Here is a 22,029-nt window from a genome sequence, read left to right as displayed (position 1 = left end):
CCAAAGTAAACTAGAGCTAAGTCCTCCCTTAACCTTCAACAAGGTCATTTTGTAAAATATCTGCTGCAGGGCCCACCAGAATAAAATGGGTCCTAGGACATTAAGGGGCTCTTTTACAAAGCCACGCCAAAAAGTGGCCTGCGGTAGTGTGGGTGCGTGTACTCGCACATGCTGGTCCATTTCTCCATCGTATCTGGAAAAAAGGGGCTTGTTTTTTGGGGGCCAGGAAACGGACGTGCAGCAAAATTAGCAGTAAGGGCTCGAGCGGTAACCGTCCAGTGTATGCCGACTGCCGATTACCGCCAGGAATGGCCCCACGGTAGAAAACAGAAAATTATTTTCTAACATGGGTTTTCGGCATGCGCCAAACTTGGGATTACCGCCAGACGCTCGCGCTAGCCAGGCGGTAATGCCGATTTGATGCACGCTGCATGCACATAGGCCCTTGCACACTTTTGTTAAAAGGGCCCCTGAATGACCTCTCAAATGAGACAGCAATGAACAGAATAACCATCGATCTTCAACGATCTCCAGTTTGCAGGTAGCTTCAGGTACAGTAAGAGCTGTACTATTTTACAGATTTCTTTGGTCTCCTCACTCTTCCAGTCCCCATCCTCCTCAGAAAAAGATGATACATCTTTGAACGATGGAAGCATGTGAGGTTAACATGTTGGAAGCACAACTGGATCACAGGCACTAATAATTGAATGCATATTGTGCTGGTAAAATTTGATGGGCATTTGCAAGCCCTGTAGCTTCAGCCCATTGTTTTCTGTATTGAGGACACTGTTTAGCTCTCTGGCAAACAAAAAATTATAACAATGTACATTCTGAGCCACCACATAAGTTCAAATGTGAAAAGAGAAATGCTGGCTTAATGTTTTACAGATAACGTATCCGTGTAAAATTATCTCTGGTAGATATGCATTCAAGATATTTCTGATATTTGGACTTTTTATACAGGGTCCTGTTAATTTTTAGCGTGCGCTAAAAATGTCAGCGCGCCTACAGTCCAGCTTAGTTAACAGGGCCCACAGTGAGCAACTGAATTTTGCCACTCCTGGTCCTGCCCCACTTTAAACAGTTACTTTTGCGGCCAAAATTATTCTGTTGTCTCTGCTGGCACTGTATGCAAAACTCTCATGCATATGCATTAGGGGTATCCTATAAAATCTGGCCTGTTTGCGGCCCTCTAGCAACTCCCTGGCTTTTAGCCTTTTGCCACTTTTTTGGCCTCCCTCTAACACTACTGGGATTTTGATGATGTTGGAGGAGCAGATATACGTGACACAATGGAAGAGGAAGTTACTCAAAGATACAAAAAGGCACGAGAAGAAAATGTAATATTACAATTTGGATTTTAGGTTTAATTAGGTCACCCTTCCATATTCAAGCTCAAGGCAAATTAAAGCGTATTTGCTTACCTGTAACTGAGGTTCTCTGTAGACAAAAGGGAATACAGTCACACTTCATTTAATGGATCCCATGTGCCGGAGCTCTTCTCAAGCACAGAGAAGTCTTTTCAGACTTCTCTGAGCCTGTGTGGGGTTTCTGTGTTGCCTAGAGTCACCTGCCCCAATCAGTCCATATTAAAGCAAAATTTTGAGGAGCTGGGGTGAGGGGAGGGCGACTATGGCTGCATTCTCTTGCTGTCTGCAGAGAACCTCTGTTACAGGTAAGCAACTAACACTTTCTCTGCAGACATGAAGGGAAGTAGGTGGATGCAGGCACACTCTGTGCTGAGTCCAGAGATATGTGCCACTGAATCCCACCATTTTCATTTCTTTGTATTTTAAATGGCCTGTAGAGACGTGGGGTAGTGAACAAAATTATTCTTAAAGGTATAGGAACTAATGTGTGAACAAATTTCGCAAGACTACTTGCCCAGACTATCTTGAGCTAAGGAATGATCCAGACAGTAATGGGCCTCCAGCTTACTTTCATGAATCAAATGGCTGCTTAACTAATGTCCACCGGTGAAGAGAGTCTAAGGTCAGTTACTGAGGTTGCTTTTGCTTGACGCTGGCGAGGTCTAATGTGCCCTGGAGGCTGAAGGCCCTCTTGGGAATAGCAAAAGAAGATGCCATCTAAGACACATTTGGCAAGAGCTCGCTTGGCAGCTGTTTTGCCTGGATCACTAAGTAATGAGAAGTTATGATGTTTTCTAAAGGTTCGTCAGACTGTGCAAACAAAGTAAAGCCCATCTGCAATCCATAGCATGGAGACTCAGCTTGTGATGGGTGAAGCAGAGAGAAAAACATGAAGAATTATGGATTGGTTTAGGTGAAAATCCAAGACTACTTAGGGTAAGAATTTTGGATAGGTGCAGAGAACCATCTTATTGTGGAAAATTGGGTAGATGAAGGATAGTGAAGTAACACCTGTAATTCACTAAGTCTTCTTTCTGTGGTTATGGCTACTAAGAGAACGGTTTTCCTGGTAAGAAGTTCAGTGAAGTTGAACTCGATGGATATAAATGACTCTCCATGAGTTTCGCAAGTAGAACATTCAGATCCCCATAAGGAGGCGGGGTTTTCAAGGACGGCTTCATGTTCATTAAACCTGTCGTGAACCATGAAACCAAAGGATGCGTAGTGAGAGATTTTCCACTGACTTGGTAATGGTAGGCTGCAACAGCAGCTAGGTGTAGGCACACCGAGGACATCTTTACCTTCTTCCCTATTCGGAGTCAGGTTTAATAAAGAACTTGCAGTGGTGAGAAAGTAAATGGATTATATTTCTCTGATCTTGCCTAGGCAATGAAATGGCATCACTTAACTTGGTGTGATTTTCATTTTGCTGATTTTCTAGATGCTAATAACACTTCATTGACTCTCTGACAGGAAGAGAGTTGATTATATTTTGCTCAATCTCCAAGTGGTTAGTGCTATACTATTCAGGTTGGAATGTAGGAGCTTGAGATCTCAAGATTGATGGATGGTATCTCAACCACTGGCATGAAGTCAAAAGCAGTCATGGTGGTGGTGGGTAGCATTTGGAATTTGTACTTTCTTGGTGTCACTCTATCTGCCGCCTGTCCTCCCTCTCTGCCCACTAGCCCCCCTACCTTGGTTGGAGGAGGGACACAGCCTGCCTCCCTCCTCTTCCTTCGACGCCGCAAATGACGGCGCTCAGCCCTGCCCAGCGCATCCCAGAATGCACTGGGCTGGGTGCCGCCATTTTGCGGCATCGAAGGAAGAGGAGGGAGGCAGGCTGCGTCCCTCCTCCAACCAAGGTAGGGGGGCGGGCGGGCAGAGAGGGAGGGCGGGGGGCAGATGGAGTGACACCATCACACAGGGACCCTTGCCAATGCTGGGGGTTGGGTTGGGGAACCGGCAGTCCAGTGGACCTCCAGCCCCCCTGTCGCTGGGGGGGGGGGGGCTTGGTCGGCGCCCACTGGACCACCAGGGACCATTTGCTGGGGGGTTGGGGGGCTGGAGTCCCACCGGATCTCCAGCCCTCCCTGAACCTGGGAGGAGGGGATCGTCGCTGTCGCTGGGGGGGGGGGGGGGGGGGGGTTTGCTTTCTTGGGGGGAATGGGAGCCTGTCAGCATGCAAGTGCATGCTGGACAGGGCTTGCCATTCCTCCCCAATGATCTGCAAACCCTAACGCCAGCTCGGAGCTGGCGTAGGGTTTGTCGCGGCCAGCAACCCAATCTTTGGCACGCTGGTCGCTGATCATTAGGGATGAATGCGTTAAGCGCTGATTAGCATGTAATTGCAAGCTACTTGCGCTAAGAGCCCTGTTTAGCATGCATTTGCATGCTACTTGCGCTAAGAGCCCTCACGCGCGTTGTTTCACGCGATCAAGGGCTCTGATCATGGGGCGGTAGCAAACGCCGGCGCTAACAGCCTCTAGCGCTGGCATCTGCTTTTCATCATCTGCCTGTGAATGTAGAGCTGATATTTTATTTGGGAAACTGCATCCTTGACTTTATTGCGAAAAATATAACTCCCAGACAGGGCCTGTCATACAGATTCCCCCTAAGACACAAGCTCTTAATCAGTTAGTCGTGCACGGATGGTGAAGGCTGAGGTAGGTGCTGCAGTGTCATAGGTAGATCATAGAGGTAGTATATAGAATCTTGAAGATTCAAATGCAGATGAGAAATATGATCCTGCGGCAAGAACATTGCATGGTAATGATTTTCAAGTTGCTGCAGAGCAGTGTGTCGGTAATGTGAAATCTGTAACTGATGAGCAATCATGTTAATTATTAGCATTGCACCCTGATATACTTTTTTGCCAATGGACACATGCAAAGTGATACATATTGGGAACAATAATCCAAAGGTCTGCCCTAGGAGTCAGCACTCAAGAAAAAGATCCAGGTGTAATTGTAGACAATACGCTGAAATCTTCTGTCCAGTGTGAAGAAGTGGCCAAAAAAGCAAACAGGATGCTAGGAATTATTAGGAAAAGAATGTAAAATAAGACCAAGAATATTATAATGACTCTGTTACGCTCCATGGTGCGACCCCAACCTGAGTATTGTGTTTAATTCTTGTCGTCCTATCTCAAAAAAGATATAGAGGCATATTTTCAAAGCACTTAGCCTTCCAAAGTTCCATAGGTTTCTATGGAACTTTGGAAGGCTAAGTGCTTTGAAAATATGCCTCATAGTGGACTTAGAAAAGGTTCAAAGAGCGACCAAAATGATAAAGGGGATGGAACTCCTCTCATACGAGGAAAGGCTAAAGAGGTTAGGGCTCTTCATTTTGGAAGAGAGACAGTAGGAGGGATATGTCTGAGGTCTACAAAATCCCGAGTGGTGTAGAACAGGTAAAAGTGAATCGATTTTTCATTCTTTGAAAAAGTACAAAGACCAGAGGACACGCAATGAAATTACACAGAAATATTTTGAAACAAATAGCAGGAAATATTTTTTTACTCAAAGAATAGTTAAGCCATGGAACTCGTTGCCAGAGGATGTGGTAACAGTGGTTAGCATATCTGGTTTGGACAAGATCCTGGAAGAAATGTCCATAGTCTGTTATTGAGATGGACATGAGGGAAGCCACTACTTGCCCTAGGATTGGCAGCATGGAATGTTGCTACTAACTGGGTTTCTGCCAAGTACATGTGACCTGGATTGGCCACTGCTGGAAGCATGATACTGGCCCATTGGTCTGACCCAGTACAGCTAATTTTATGTTCTTATATGTCCAAGGTCCCTTCCTGGAGGTCCATACACCTGAGTTTTTGAAATCTTGCTACGTCTTAATGCTGCCTCAGAAATCACCAATTGGTAAAAAAGTTGACACTGGTCATGTCCCAGTGTTGGGAGCACCTTGTATTTAAGCGCCAGATGTCTTGAGGTTGCTGGAATGAACTGAGGAGTTTTCCAGAGGGATATTTGAAGATTTTAAAGTATTTGGTGCACTGGAACTTCTAGATCTTCCTTGGGAGCTCCACAAGATTGGAAGATGAACTGAAAATCCTTTCTATTTCCTGGGGGTTGTGTGGATCCCTGGGAAAGAACTTTCAAGGTTTTTTTGTGTAAAAAAAACAAAAAACTTAGGGTATGAACATTCTTCCACTGGATCTTCTCTTGGTTATTTCTCTTGTGGAGATGGTATCCAGTCCGTGCTAGAAAATAGCTTTATCTAGTGGCAGAAGATTCCCCTGATATGAATGTGAGGTGCTATGTATGAACAGGTGTCATCCTGAGGATAAGAAGAATGACCAGATTCTGGGGACCAGGACGGTGGCGCAGGAGATGGGGAATGTGATAAAATCCTGAGGTGCCTTGGACTGTGGTTTTACCACGACAGCAATGTCCTGAACAAAATGCTTCAGAAGTTCAATTAGAGCGCTGCGGGAATTGTCCTGAGGCACCGTAGGAGGCGCTGGAATTGGAGTACGTATTTCTACCTTCTGAGTAACTGTGCATGCTTGTGGATATTCTATTGACTCGTTGCCTTTGTGGCTGCCAGTGTGAGTGTTGACAGGGCATGCCTTCCCAATGTCTGCCACAAACTGGGAAGCTTTAAAAGAGAGATGTTTTTTCTTCTCTTTGCGCTTCCCTGAACCAGCCTTGTGAAGTGGGCTTCTGCTGCTCAGACTTGTTGGGCTGCATTTGGGCAGGAACTGATGTTTCAATCGTGTTTTGGGGTGGGATGGGGTGTGTGTGGAGTGAGAATCCCAATACTATGGGCCTCCAGCCGTTGCCTGGCTTAGAACTGGTCTCCGGTGTTGCAGGGATAGCAGTAGATTTGTTTCTTCCCCCTGTTTAAATATTGTTGCTTTCAGTGGGGATCGGATGAAAGCGATAGGAGCCTTCAGAGGCATCGTATCCATGATAATTATTAAATAGTAAAAGCAGTTTGAGTTCCACAGGCATAGTGAAAAGTCCTGTTGCTTTTTTTTTTTCTTTTATCACTGAAAGAGAAGTGGAGGAGGGCTATGAGCACGTCCTGTGATTGCGGGAGGTGACTCAAGACAGAGAGGGAACCTCCCCGCACTGGCTCAGAAGACTGAAAAGCCTTCTCTGGGCTTAAGAGCTCTAGCACACAGGATCCATCAGTGATGTCACCCATGGAATGTGCCTGCATTCCCCTGCTTGTCTGCAGAGAAAATCAGATACGTTATTTCCCTAGACAAATAGGTTTACCATCTACATTTATTTGAGACAACAGAGGGTGATGTGATGTGTCCATGATTGTGAGAAGCATCGTTGAGAGAAGCAGGATTTGAATCCCGACTTCCCTGCTTCTTAAATGGCTTGTTCTATTACTCCTTCATAAGTACTGCCACACTGGGACAGACCAAAGGTCCATCAAGCCCAGTATCCTGTTTCAAACAGTGGCCAATCCAGGTCACAAATATCTGGCAAGATCCCAGAAAAGCTCAATACATTTTATGCTGCTTATCCCAGAAATAAGCAGTGGATTTTCCCAAGTCAATTTAATAATGGTCTATGGACTTTTCCTTTAGGAAGCCGCTCAGACCCTTTTAAAAAACCCTGCTAACCTAACCACCTTTACCACATTCTCTGGCAACGAATTCCAGAGTTTAATTACACGTTGAGTGAAGAAATATTTTCTCCTATTCATTTTAAATGTATTAATTTGTAGCGTCATTGCATGTCCCCTAGTCCTAGTATTTTTGGAAAGAGTAAACAAACGATTCACTTCTACCCATTCCACTCCACTCATTATTTTATAGACCTCTATCATATCTTCCCTCAGCTGTCTCTTCTCCAAGCTGAAGAGCCCTAGCTGCTTCAGCCTTTCCTTATAGGGAAGTCATCCCCCCTTTATCATTATCATCGCCCTTCTCTGTACCTTTTCACGCCACTTAAAGTGTCAAAGAACTCTTTTTGAAGGATATTATATATATATATATATATATATATATATATGTATAAAGAAAGCTGTTACAAAAAAAATAGTTTTATTTGCTCTGTATTAGAATCTTTTTCATTTTGTATAGACATCAGCATGTCTGCAAATCCTGCTCCCAGCATGGATCAGAGAGCAGCTAGCAGCAGAGTGTCATTCTCTGAGAGAATCTTATTTCTTTTTTAAATGTTTGACATAACGTTCCTCTCAAACAGTTGAATAACGCAGTTCAACCCCCAAGAAAACAGTCTGCCCTAACAGAATCGGTCCTTAACCGAGTGGTCTGCTTTAGCTGAAACACTGGTTAGCTCTGCTGTTTCAATTTGCTTAGTTTGCGCATTCTGCAGCACATCATCTAAGCCTAGCGTTCATGACCTAGATTTGCAACTATCACGATGAATGTACTGAGTAAAGTATGAAAAACATTTAACAGATTTCACTACACTTTGCACACACAGAACAGCAGGTTAGTATTAGCAGTGGTATAGGGAATCTTTAAAAGCCTATTTCAAAAGTTTCACACTTTGCCTCAAGGAGCTTTCAAGTTCCTATAACAGTCTGAGAAAAAGATGGCACCTGACTTAGAGTAAGAACACTTTTTATACATGGAGAAGCTGGGAAAGTGGGGGCAGGGTCCCCAGACTATTAACAGAGCTCATAAATTTTGTCTTCTAAAGCTCTCCAACTTTCTAACACTGGTTGTTGTTGTTTTTTTTTTCCATTATGAAAAATTTAAGCAAGCACAAGAAAAAGCAGTTTCTTCTTTCATGTGTTTGATGGCTCCTCTGCAAGCATGTTTTAAGTTGAAGAAAATCTGTGGACCTGCCTCAAAGTCCCTAAAATATTACTTTGCTATATTCATTTTCTTCCCATCTCCCCTGAAAACAAAAACACTGCTATTACATTCTGTCAAGGGGGTACTATAGTAAGCAAGGAGATTGTTTCTGGGGGCCAGGAATCATGAATTTGATTAAGAGGCATTCCTGAGAAAGAGACATACCCTGAAAAGCCAGCAGCTGTCTCTCCAAGCTGTTAGTGCTTGGAAATCAGTTTTACAGGGTACAAAACCTTCCTCGTCTCTTGTGGCGTGGATCCATGTTATATGAATGGCAGCTTTCTAGTTCTGACTAACTCATGGCATAATTTGATGCTTTTCAGTCATTGGCTTCTTCACCGGGGTAACAGCGACAGCAGCCCATCTGGGTGAATACTATTTCTGACTGACTCTGTTGTGGATTGTTTCCCGAGGATGACAGCAGGACACTAGTTGAGCTCTTCCAATCAAAGATGATATCTTCAACGTGAGTTAAATAGAGCAGAGAGAGCAACACACCCAGGAACTGCAGCATAAACCAAAGTTATATGGTGCTCCAAGAAATTGCAGGATAAAATACAGCAACAAACACTGAAGGGCACAAAAAAGTCCACAAGAACAACAAAAAGAAGAGGGGAAAAAGCCAGCCACAATGTACAAAGTTTATTCTTGAAACTGAAAATGCCGACACAATAATCCAACACAGGCCATGCTTTGACAAATAAAGTTTTTGTCAGGGGTTTCTTTCAAATCAGCAAATTACATATTGTCACACTCAAAATATCAGATTTGTCACAAAATGCCTAACCACCAGCTTGGGGCTACCCCGTGGCCACTAAAGGAGGGTCTATCCCCAGCACAGCTCAGGTCCGCCTGCAACTTCCACTTGGGCTCTACACTAGCACCCTCCTCCCACCGACTGGGTCATAACCGCCTCTGGGTGAGTCTCCCGCTCTCAAATTATCCCCTGTGATTCCTACGTTACTGGGGTCACACTCCCAGTGGTCCCACAGCTCCTAGAAAGCACCCACAGACCAAACGCACAAACCACCAGGATTCTTAGTCAGTCCAGACAAGCAGAGGCAATAAACTAAAAATGTTCGCCATGAAAAATTAGAACAATGAACAGAAAAGGTGCAATCAGCAAACAATAACAGGTAACTGAAATATGGATCAATTATAGCACTATCTAAACATTTGTTTGCTATCTAAATATTACCTGGGGAGTTCAGAACATATAGCTGCTCATAAGACATAAGCATCGCCACAGTGGGACAGACCAAAGGTCCATCTAGCCCAGCACCCTGTCTCCGACAGTGGCCCATCCAGGTCACAATCACCTGACAAGATCCACGGAGCAAAGCATTTTGTACTGCTTGTCCTAGGAATAGTGGATTTTCCCTACATCCATTTAATAACATTCTATGGCCTTTTCCTTCAGGAAGCCATCCAAACCTTTCTTAAACTCTGTTAAGCTAACTGCCTTAACCACATTCTCCGCAAACGAATTCCAGAGACAAATTACGCGCTGAGTAAAGAAAACTTTTCTCTTATTTGTTTTAAACTTACTGCACTCCAGCTTCATTGCATGCCCCCTTACCCTAGTATTTTTGGAAAGCGTAAACAGACACTCCACATCTATCTTTTCCACTCCACTCATAGGTTATCAAATATAACTGTTCACAGGGCCTCAGCAAAGCGATCTTTGTCTCTCTTCTCCCTGGCTAAGACTGGAGAAAAAGCCAGTACATCCTAGCTGAATTTGAACTCCTAGGTCAATCAGAGCCCAGAAAAACATTTTTTTAAAGTAGCTGGCCACATCACTGCAGGTTAATTTCTTCTCTGTGTTAAACTAAAGGAACAGTCATTTCTCTGTAACAGCTTTAAGTATAAACATCCATCACCTTCTGACCAAACTACAGAAATACACTTCATGAAATATTCTTATAATTCATATGCTGGAAAATTCATCATTTTGTCACAAGATTGTTTTAGAGACTCACAGTGGTGCAGTGTTCCGCGTTCACAAAATGCTGTGCGTCTCTAAAACAATCTGATATTTTGAATGTGACAATATGCAATTTGCTGATGTGAAAGAAACCCCTGACGAAGATTGTGTTTGTCGAAACACGGCCAGTGTTGGGTTATTGTGTCAGAATTTTCTGTTTCAAGAATACAGTCACAAAAGAGAGGGAATACAGCATACAAAAGCAAACAAACAAACAAACACTGGGCCTTCAGGATTGAGAAAAATGTAGTTCTTTATTTATAATGGTTTCCCTGGACATTGTGGCTGGCTTTTTCCACTTCTTTTGGATAAAATACAGCACCAGTGAAGCAGTATAATCACATACAGGCCAAGTTTTAAGATTTATTAATTTATATTTAGAGGCACTCACAACAGCTTTTGATCTGGGCTGCTTTAAGCAGGGGTGGTCCCAGGGGGATAAATGGCTGTATGTAGACACTTATTTTCCTAAGTCAGTAGGGGCTGAAAAATAGGGCCATATGGAAAGGGAAAAGAAGGGAGTGGGAAATAGAGCAGGCTGACCAGGAACAAACAAGGAGACTTCAGATGCTGGTAAAACGTTTATTGGTGAAACAGCGCCGTGTTTCAGCAGTGAGCCTGCTTCAGGAGTCTTTATAAAACATATGTAAAACAATCAGATGGTCAATAAATGTTAGTACAAACAGATCTTGAAAAATGGTCTTGAGAGACCTTTGGAGGAAAATTTGAAGATTCGGCATAAAATTGAGCTGTCTCTGATTGACCATCTGATTGTTTTACGTATGTTTTATAAAAGACTCCTGAAGCAGCCTCACTGCCGCAACACGGCGCTGTGTCGAGTCTTCACCAATAAACATTTTACCAGCATCTGATGTCTCGTTTGTTCCTGGTCAGCCTGGTCTATTTCCCATTCCCTTTTTTTCCCTGTTACTATATTGTGGGATCGCGGTGTTCCTCCATCTTGGCGGACCTTCCCTGAGCCATATGGAAAGAACACACTTAATCAATGGTAGAACTGGGCCTATCTTTATGAGAAGTGAACGGAAACCAACACTGACGGGGGTACAGCACTGCAGAAGAAAGTAAATAAGGCAGACAAGTCATATTCTGCTGTCCAATTCTCTGTTTGTAGTCTGAATCAGGGATGGCCCAACCTTTAGGCAAGACTAGGCTATCAACTAGCTTTGAAGGGGGGCAGCAAAAAGCCGCTGCATTCATAGGAAATTCCAACAGCCACACAAACAAAAGAACCACCATCATCTACTTTTACCCGCAAAACAAAAGCTTTGCATTTAAAAGCACAGGGCTAGATTCTATATATGGTGACTAAAATCTAGGCATATCCAATTTACACACCTAGCGGTATTCTATAAGCCGCGTCTATATTCTGACGCAGTTTACAGAATAGTGCATAGGCCAGGTGGACCCGCCTAGATTTAAACGCAGCCATTTACACCAGTGAAAAGCTGGTGTAAATGCCTGCGCCTAAATCTAGGCACGCTCCCCTGAATTATATAACTAAAGCGCGTAGATTTGATGTGATTGTCCTGACACACCCACACTCTTTCCACCGCCATGCTCTCTTTTTGGCTACGTGCACCTCTTTTTAGAATACACCCAATAAGATGTGCGCGTAAATTCCAACTATTGCCAATTAGTGTTGATACTTGGTCGTTATCAGCTAATTATCAACACCAATAGGCTCGTTAATGGAGTTGTGTAAACTGGCTGTGCGCACAATTTAACGCATGCTACTCAGCATGTCATATATAGAATCCAGGGGATAATGTCGAATTTATGTGTTTTTATAGAGACTGCTGAATGGGGGTCAAGACTGTAGGTGGGTGCGGCAGCCGAAAATGAATTGGGGGTGGGGCGTAAGGCTGAAGGTTTACCTAGGCCCCATTATTCTTGTATGGTCCCCTGCTCTGAAGATTTCTCCTGCCCAGATTCCCTAAGTAAAGAATGCAGGTGTACAGCTATTACCTGTGGAAGAAGGATGCCAAGCAACATGGCCGCCATAATGGTGTAGTTATCCAAAAACCAAATGATAATTGCATTAATGCACCCTCGGGTATGGATGATGTTTACTAATTCCAGACGCTGTAAAGGAACACAAGGTAACAACATTAGACTAAATGGCATGTGGGGATCTCACCTATTTATTAAGAAAAAATGGTAATTTCAGTCTCAGGTTAAAAACAGGTGCTGTTATGATGTGGGAGGCGAAAGAAATTAATAGATCCATAAAAAAGAAAAACACATTCCTTAAAACCTGGGGTGCTTATACAGATACTTTATCTCATAGGGAGAAGAGTTTGGTGCTTAATGTGTTGTAGAGGCGAGGAGAGAGTACTTGATATAGCATTAGTGTGAGGTGGGGGAGGGGGGCGAGGGGGGGAGGTTAAACAATAATGAAACACAAGAAGAGTCTTACTGATTATATTGAGTTTATTGTTGAACGGCTAACAGACAAATGACATACCTGTAAGCTGCATGGATACGGTGTAGTTGTTACTTTAACACGGTTGGGAGAAAAATGTTACCCTGAGAGCCTTGAACATAATAAAGAGAAGGGGTGGGGAGGGATAAAATAAAAACTTGATGACTGTAGGTTACAAGCTGTAATTAAGGATTATGTACTTATGGTTGACTTATTGTAAACTGAAGGAGAATGTAATCTCTGTAAGGTACCGTCATCAATAAAAACTGTTGAAAACTAAAATGTTTTCAAAGAACGTGGATGGCTGACTTGTCGGTCGGCAGTTCGGGATGGACGGGGCAGGTGCAGGGCGGGCGCGGTTTTCGTCGGGTGTGAGGCGGCAACGGCCTGAGAAGGAGCAGCAGGCTGTTGTCGCTTTGTACTCGGTGGGAATTGTGTTTGTCCTGTGTTTGCTTTGTCCATCTTGAACTGTCGATTGGTGAGTGAAGTTATTTATGTTTTTCATACTCGATGGAAACTGTGTTTATCCTGTATTTGCTTTGTCCATCTTGAACTGTCGATTGGTGAGTGCAGTTATTTATGTTTTTCATACTCGATGGAAACTGTGTTTATCCTGTATTTTATGTTTTTCATACTCAATGAAAATTGTGTTTATCCTGTGTTTGCTTTGTCCATCTTGAACTGCAGATTGAAGAGTGCAGTTATGTTTTTTGAAAAGAACATTTAAATCAAGTGAGACATTTGGTATTGACTCCTGACGCAAGCCTTGCGGCCGAAACACGGCTCATGTTGAAGTCATTGATACCTACAATGAGTCAATGATTACTATAATAAACTGTTGCACTGCAAAAAACAACAACAACAAAAACAAAAACAGGTGCTGTTTCGTACTAAGGGGAGTCCTCTACTTCTGATCAATGTTTCTCAGTCCTCTGCTGGAGGCTTGTCTAGACAGTCTGGTTTTCTGGATTATCACAATGAACGTTCATGAGAACGATTTGCACACCATGGGTCTCCAATGTGCGTAGATCCATCTCATGTATATTCACTGTGGTAATCCTGACAACAAAACTGGCTAGGTTGAGTCCTGTAACTCTCTCCTACAAGGCCTGAAAACATCTTAAATCAGGTAACTCCAAGTATTCAAAATTCAGCAGTAAAAATCATATCCAGTGCCCACTGCTATGATCTTGTTACCCCACTGCTACAAGAATATTGGTTACCAATTTCTTACAGGATCCCCCTAAATTCAAATTTTAACTCATCTAATCTACGATTCGGGTTTACCACATTTCTTGCCTGCCTACTTTTCCTGTTCTCACCATCTCATTCACAATGATCTATGTAACAAAATCTTCTCATGATCTCCCCGCCTATTCTAAACTGAGACTGGATATGAACAGACATTCTGCCATTGCTCCATGGTTATAGAACAACATGTCCATCAATTAATGTATAAGGAATTTTTATAAAGCTCTTCAAACCTACTTCAATTGTGTGTTTCAATCTGACACCTGCTAGTGCTATTGAGATTCACTGATTAATACATTATGGGGCCTAATCGGTCCCGAATGCGTTGACCTTAAAGAGTATCCTTCATATTCCTTATCCCTCTCACTGCTCTTCTCTCCATGAGGTGACCTCTGCTCCTTTGCATTTCCCTTTGCATGTATTAGGTTATTGTGTTCTTCTATCCTTGAATATCCTATCCCACATTGCAGAAATCTTGAAAAGTCAACTGGATTGTGGCACTCAAGGACCTTGGTTGTCCACCCTCACCACTCAATAGGTGGTGGTAAGTGCTCCTCTCCGCATGGCCACTCAGTAAGGGTTATCTTACAGCATGACCTTTTTTTTTTCGGGGGGGGGGGGGGGGGTGTCATTTTACCTGCTGCAGTAGAAAGGAACCTGGTGTGGGAAAAACAGCCCCCTCTGATACAGCATGCCTGTCATGTCCCCTACCTCAACGCAAGCGGCATCCTCGGGCTGCGCGGGGTCCTGTCGACATGCACACTTGACTGGCACAGCCCTGAGCCATGTGTGTGTAGTTCTTCTCTGGCTGCAGGCTCCTTGATTACTTTGCTTCCACCCACCTGTGTCTGCTCTCTCTCTCTCTGCCTGGCTTCCCTTGCTTCTCTCCTATTGGTCTTCCAGTTCCTCCTTTCCCTGTTCTTGTCCTATGGCTGTGCTCCTTCTCCCTGCTGGTCCCTGCTGATGTCAGACGCTAGCACTTCAGCTGAGCTCTTCCTGGACTCCAAGCTTCGGCTTCTACTTTGCTAGGTGTTACTTGCTCAGTAGTGTGCTTCTTCTCTACTTTGTCCCTCGTTGCTGACTTTGCCTGTACCTGGATTACTCTCTTGCCTGCTGTCTGCCTACTGACTTTGCCTGTACCTGGATTACTCTCTTGACCTGCTGCCTGCCTACTGACTTTGCCCGTACCTGGATTACTCTTTTGACCTGTTGCCTGCCTATTGACTTCACCTTTGCCTGGATTACTCTCTTGCCTGTTGTTTGCCTATTGACATTGCCTATACCTGGATTACTCCCCTGCCTGCTGCCTGCCTGTTAACATTGCCTGCTGCCTGCCCATTGACTTTGCCTGTACCTGGATCACTCTCTTTCCTGCTGCCTGTCTGGCCATCACATTCACCACCCCACTTCCTGCTCCATCTTGTAAGCCCTGCAGGCCGCCCGCACCTAGGGGCTCAACCCCTGGGGAATGGCGGTCAGCTTAGGTGAAACCTGGGGTTGTCCGCCTGCCAAGCAGAACCTGGTCCGAGTACCAGGCTCAGCAGCACTCTACTTGGTACAAGAACTCACAAGTCTGACAATGGCTTAGTAAAAGGACCCCTTAATATACTGCTTAGACAGAGGGGTCACTCAAAGCGGTTTACAAACTAAGTCAAGGAAATGAAAGGAACGCGATCAAATGCAGGAAATAGAAGCTAAAAAACAGAAAGGAGATAAAATAAATAAACAAGTAAAAATTAAAGAAATAAGCATGTACAAAATAAACAAAAGAATAAGAATTAAAATAAAGACAGCATTAAGGTCTCCTTTCCACTTAGCAACAAGCAGAATAAGAGGAGGACCATCATTTTAGGAACAAAATATCAGCTCAAGCTTAATACACCCAGAGTTTACAATTTTACATGAAAGTTTCAGATTACCTCTTTCTTGAGAGTTTTGTATCCACACATACTGTTTGGCACAACACCCTGCAATCAAAGAAAAAAAAAAAAAAGAAACAAAGAAAAAAGTAAAGGCCTTAAAAGAGCAACTGAATGAAACATGTAATTCCTTTTCACATTTCTAGTTTCAGTCATTTAGAATTGTTCTGCCCAATATTCAGAGCAATTTAGCAGCTCTGGTCCATTTAAATTGTTCTGTGTTGCCTAACCCCTGATATTCAGTGACACTAAACCGTACAGTGCCGCTGGATATTGCCTCTGATCGTCCATAAAAAAAGTGGGCAGGTCAGAGGTGGTTTAGGGTGCAGCGTAGGAGGTTATGCGGGTGCTGGCAATATTCAGTCCTGGTACCTGCATAGCTAAGTGGGTGAATTTAGGACAGCTCAAAAGCTGTCCTAATTTCACCCGCTTAGCTATAAGGGTCCCAGCACTGGATATTAACCGGGGCCCGCATAACTATAATTTAACTGGAAAGTACCCCCAATCCCTCTCCCAACCCCCAAATATCCCCACCAGCCTGCCAGATTCAAAGCCCTCCAAAAGACCAACCCCCCCCCCCCCCCCAGAATGAGCCCTCCCCACCCCAACTAGAACCACCAAGGATGCATGTAGACCCAGGGGGCTTACCTAAACCTTGGGGGGGGGGGGGGGGGGGGGGGAGGAGGGTTGGGGGGATTCATGCCAGGGGATTTGAATGGCTTTGAGTCCGATGGGCTAGGGAGGGGGGTATGAATGAGAGGGGCACTTTCCAGTTAAAATACAGTTATGTGGGTCCCAGCCGATATTTAGCCAGGGCCCACACAACTGTCTTATGCGAGATCCAGGTGAATATCAGCTGGGACCCACATAACTGTATTTTAACTGGAAAGTACCCCCCTCATTCAGCCAGGGCCTGAATAAACTCCGGCAGCTACCCCCATCATTTAGCCCCCAATATTCAGTGCCAGTGCCCGGATGTGGCCAGGAATACCGGGGGCTAATCTAGTTGGCAACGATGACTGAATATCGATTGTACAAGGCACAATTACTGTCATAACATTAACTATCCAACATAATAATTAATACAATTACATCAGCACGAAAAGAACAATCTTTTTCTACTAAATGGCACAGATCCGCCTTGGAATATGATTTTAGAAAGCCACTTTTAAGTGGGATTTTGGTGAGTTGAGAAGCTGATATGTGGTTGTTCCCAAGATTGAGATTACTTATACTGTACAATTGCTATTATGATTTATTTATCTTGAATGATTGCTTGTGTTATTCCCTTGGGGCAATTGTGTTTTGACTATTAGTGCTCTATCCTATCTGTAAATGGCGTTCCTTTCTATCCTTTGTTTGTAGCCTGTACACCGCCTTTGACCAGCTTGACAGATAAGGCAGTACAGAAAGTGCAAAAAAGTATAAAAAGCGTTAAAAAAAAAAAAAAAAGATTCTTTTGAAGAGGCAGGTACAATTTCAGCCTAAACATGAACTCTTGAAGGAAAGCACTGTTCTATGTGATGTAACCTTATGTGACTCAGGGGGTCTTTTACTAAGGTGAACTAGCATTTTCAGCTCACTAAAAAATCAGCTGGAACTAAACACTGAGTCGCCCATGGACGTCTCAGCGTTTAGTGCCAGCTGATTTTTAGCAAGAACTAAAAAAGGCTAGCACACTTTAGAAAAAGTCCACCTCAGTGCGGCAGAAAGACCATTAGGATGGGTGACATCAAGAGTTGGGAGAAGGCCTTTGGTTATATGTTGAGGGTATTTGTCTCTAGCTAACGTCCCGATCTAGGGTCGGGGAAACCCGTATTTTTTAAACAAGATGGACGTCCATCTTTCATTTCGAAAATACCGTCAGGGACGTCCAAATCCTTAAATTTGGTCATCCCTAGACTTGGTCGTTTCTGATTTTCGGCAATAATCGAAACCAAGGACGTCAATCTCAGAAACGACCAAATGCAAGCTGTTTGGTCGTGAGAGGAGCCAGCATTTCTAGTGCACTGGTCCCCCTGACATGCCAGGACACCAACCGGGCACCCTAGGGGGCACTGAAGTGGACTTCATAAATTTCTCCCAGGTACATAGCTCCCTTACCTTGTGTGCTGAGCCCCTAAAACCCACTACCCACAACTGTACACCACTACCATAGCCCTTACGGGTGAAGGGGGGCACCTAGATGTGGGTACAGTGGGTTTGTGGTGGGTTTTGGAGGGCTCGCTGTTTCCTCCACAAACATAACAGGTGGGGGGGGGGGGGGGGGGGGAGGGATGGGCCTGGATCCACCTGCCTGAAGTGCACTGCACCCACTAAAACTGCTCCAGGGACCTGCATACTGCTGTGATGGACCTGAGTATGACATCTGAGGCTGGCACAAAATATTTTTAAAGATATTTTTTGAGGGTGGGAGGGGGTTAGTGACCACTGGGGGAGTAAAGGGAAGTCATCCCTGATTCTCTCTGGTGGTCATCTGGTCATTTCAGGCACCTTTTTGTGCCTTGGTCGTAAGAAAAACACGACCAGGTAAAGTCGTCCAAGTGTTAGTCAGGGACGTTTCTTTCGATTATGGGTCGATGACGTCCAAGTGTTAGGCATGCCCATGTCCCGCCTTCGCTACACCTCCTTGAACTTTGGTCGTCCCTGCGACGGAAAGCAGTTGGGGACGTCCAAAATCGGCTTTTGATTATACCGATTTGGACGACACTGTTAGAAGGACGCCCATCTTCTGATTTATGTCGAAAGATGGGCCCGATGGTGGTCCTGTCATAAAATAAAGGCCTACTTGGCAGATTTGCTTCTCATCACCAATTTACAGCTATAGATTATCAAGCTACAGCGGACTACTGCCTCCTACATGTTAGACCTATAGGGGTTCAACCCGCCATTCACTGCCTAGCTTCTACCTTTTTGGTGGTGGGAAAAATTGCATTGGCAGCAGCTTGGAGGAGCCCCCTTCCACCTCCGGTGGTGAAGGTCCTTCACAAGATGTCTAAACTAACAGCCATACGAACTAGTCAAATTGCGCAATTCCACAAACAATGGGGCAGATATACTGCTTGGAGATCCCTCTCAGGGGTGGCCCTTGATGCTCCACGGCTGATAGCACAACCTATATAGATGGAACCACAGACTTCTTTAGGGACCCAAAAGGACCACTATCTGGATTATCTATTGTGTTGAAATGGAAGGGGGTAGGGGTAGGGTGAGGGATGGGGTAGCAATATTATTTAACCTGTTTTATAGCTGTTAAAGAATTGAATGCATGTTCTATTAAAAATCCTTCAATTAAAAAAAATAAATAAAGATGGGTGAGATCTACACACCTTGTTAATCAAACAGCATGTGTGCGGTACACCGCAGGCGAGCGGACCTGGAGCTGAGCACACATGGTATTGGTTTTTCTCCCAGTCCGTAAAATCTTCTCCACCACAGCACTTAAACTAAAAGAGAGAAAGAGAGACGTGCTACATTTTGTAAAATATAGCTTCAGGTTTGTAGATACTGTCTGTTTGCAAGCTGCATTCTGAATTTAGGGGACTTTTTACTAAAATGTGCTAAAATCTAGGCTGACCGGGAGGAAAAGGATAGAACAGCTGTCTTACTTGGCGATTCAATCATCAGGAATGTAGATAGCTGGATGGCTGGTGGACGGGAGGATTGCCTGGTGACTTGCCTACCTGGTGCGAAGGTGACAGACCTCACGCGGGACAGGATTTTAGATAGTGCTGGGAAGGAGCCGGCTGTCTTGGTACATGTGGGTACCAATGACACAGGAAAATGTGGGAGAGAGGTTCTGGAAGCCAAATTTAGGCTCTTAGGTAGACAGCTCAAATCCAGATCCTCTAGGGTAGCATTTTCTGAAATGCTATCCATTCCACGTGCAGGGCCCAAGAGACAGGCAGAGGTCTGGAGTCTCAATGCGTGGATGAGACGATGGTGCAGGGAGGAGGGTTTTAGATTTGTTAGGAACTGGACAACATTCTGGGGAAGGGGGAGCCTATTCCGAAAGATGGGCTCCATCTTAACCAGGGTGGGACCAGGCTGCTGGCGTCAGCATTCAAAAAAAGAGATAGAGCAGCTTTTAAACTAGATATGGGGGAAAGGCCGACAGTCACACAACAGCGCATGGTTTGGGATAAGGTATCTTGCAATGATACCTCACAAACAGGGAAGATAGGGTTTCTGGACAGTGAGGTTACACAAGGAACTGTGGTAGGCCAGGTGCCCTTAAATACAACTAAGATCAGACAAAAGATGGCAAATCAATAGTGTCAATCACTAAGCATCATGCAAATAGGAACAACAAACATACTCTGAAATGTCTATATGTAAATGCTAGGAGTCTGAGAAATAAGATGGGAGAGTTGGAATATATTGCACTAAATGAAAAATTGGACATAATAGGCCTGAGACCTGGTGGAAGGAGGCTAACCAATGGGACACTGTCATACCGGGGTACAAAGTATATCGTAGTGATAGGCTGGACTGGACTGGTGGAGGGGTAGCATTGTATATTAATGACAGCCTTGACTCAGATAGATTACAAATTCAGCAGGACACAAATCACACCTTTGAATCATTGTGGGTTGAAATTCCATGTATAACTACTACTACTACTTAACATTTCTAGAGCGCTACAAGGGTTACGCAGCGCTGTACAGATTAAGAAAAGGACAGTCCCTGCTCCAAGGAGCTTACAATCTAATGGGCGAAATGTCAAGTAGGGGCAGACCAGATTTCCTGAATAGAGGTATGGTGGTTAGGTGCCGAAGACGACATTGAAGAGGTGGGCTTTTAGCAAGGCTTTGAGAATGGGCAGGGAGGGGGAATGGCGTATGGGCTCAGGGAGTTTGTTCCAGGCATGGGGTGAGGCGAGGCAGAAAGGGCGGAGCCTGGAGTTGGCAGTGGTGGAGAAGGACAGTGATAGCAGTGTACTACCGTCTGCCTCGCCAGGATGAGCAGGTAGACGCAGAAATGATAAAAAGAAATCAGAGCCGCAAACAAAATGGGCAATGCGATAATAATGGGTGACTTCAATTACCCAAATATAGACTGGGTAAACGTAACATCGGGACACGCTAGAGAGGTACAATTCCTTGATGAAATCAAGGACAGCTTTATAGAGCAGCTGGTGCAGGAGCAGACGAGAGAAGGAAAAATTCTAGACTTGGTCCTTAGTGGAGCGCATGATCTAGTGAGGGACGTTATGATACTGGGGCCGCTGGATAACAGTGATCATAATATGATCAGTTTTGATATCAACCTTGAAGTAACTATACATAGGAAGTCAAATATGTTAGCGTTTAACTTTAAAAAAGGAGACTATGATAGAATGAGAAGAACGGTAAAAAAAAAACTTAAGAGGGGCAACTGAGAGGGTAAAAACTGTACAACAGGCGTGGATGCTGTTCAAAAATACCATCCTAGAGGCCCAGGCCAAACATTCCGCGAATTACAAAAGAAAGACGGAAGTCCAAAAGACAGCCGGCGTGGTTGAAAAGTGAGGTGAAGGAAGCTATTAGGGCTAAAAGAAACGCCTTCAGAAAATGGAAGAAGGAACCGTCTGAAAAAAAGAAGAATCAACATAAGGAGTGTCAAAGCAAATGCAAGGCGCAGATAAAGAAGGCCAAGAGGGATTATGAAAAAAAGATAGCATTAGAGGCAAAAAAACATAGCAAAAAATTTTTTCAGTATATTAAAAGTAGGAAGCCGGCACGAGAATCGGTAGGGCCACTAGACGACCAAGGGGTATAAGGGGTGATGAAGGATGACAAAGATGTAGCAAAGAGATTGAATGAATTCTTTGCTTCTGTCTTTACCGAGGAAGATTTGGGTGCAATACTGGTGTCGGAAATGATATTTCAAGCGGACGAGTCGGAGAAATTTACTGAATTCACGGTAAACCTGGAGGACGTAATGGGGCAGTTCAGCAAACTGAAGAGTAGCAAATCTCCTGGACCAGATGGTATACATCCTAGAATACTGATAGAACTGAAAAATGAGCTTGCGGAGCTACTGTTAGTGATATGCAATTTATCCTTAAAAACGGGCGTGGTACCGGAAGATTGGAGGGTGGCCAATGTAACGCCGATTTTTTAAAAAGGTTCCAGGGGAGATCCGGGAAATTATAGACCGGTGAATCTGACGTCTGTGCCGGGGAAAATGGTAGAGGCTATTATTAAAAACAAAATTATAGAGCACATCCAAGGACATGGATTACTGAGACCAAGTCAGGATGGCTTTAA

At 44.2% G+C, this 22,029-nt stretch overlaps 1 protein-coding gene across 3 annotated transcripts in view; it reads right to left on the bottom strand.

The window, feature by feature from the left end:
• Positions 1-7,384: 7,384 nt before the first annotated feature.
• The window catches only part of LOC115480236 (tetraspanin-15-like), a 59,362-nt gene continuing 44,717 nt past the window's right edge, over positions 7,385-22,029 (bottom strand). Inside the window, exons 5-8 of one of the 3 annotated variants that reach the window (XM_030218757.1) lie at positions 19,108-19,224; positions 15,779-15,826; positions 12,152-12,268; positions 7,385-8,683 (exon numbers count right to left, since the gene is read on the bottom strand). In XM_030218757.1, coding sequence (XP_030074617.1) covers positions 8,498-8,683; positions 12,152-12,268; positions 15,779-15,826; positions 19,108-19,224 — 468 coding nt within the window. In that variant the 3' untranslated portion in view covers positions 7,385-8,497. The remainder of the gene's footprint in view (positions 8,684-12,151; positions 12,269-15,778; positions 15,827-19,107; positions 19,225-22,029) is intronic. The other 2 variants (XM_030218758.1, XM_030218759.1) reach the window with 2 other exon arrangements.

The sequence above is a fragment of the Microcaecilia unicolor genome, chromosome 11 (assembly GCF_901765095.1).
Source record: "Microcaecilia unicolor chromosome 11, aMicUni1.1, whole genome shotgun sequence".
Taxonomy (NCBI): Eukaryota; Metazoa; Chordata; class Amphibia; order Gymnophiona; family Siphonopidae; genus Microcaecilia; species Microcaecilia unicolor.
Note: the sequence above shows the minus strand (reverse complement) of the source record. Positions and strands in the feature narration are given on the sequence as shown.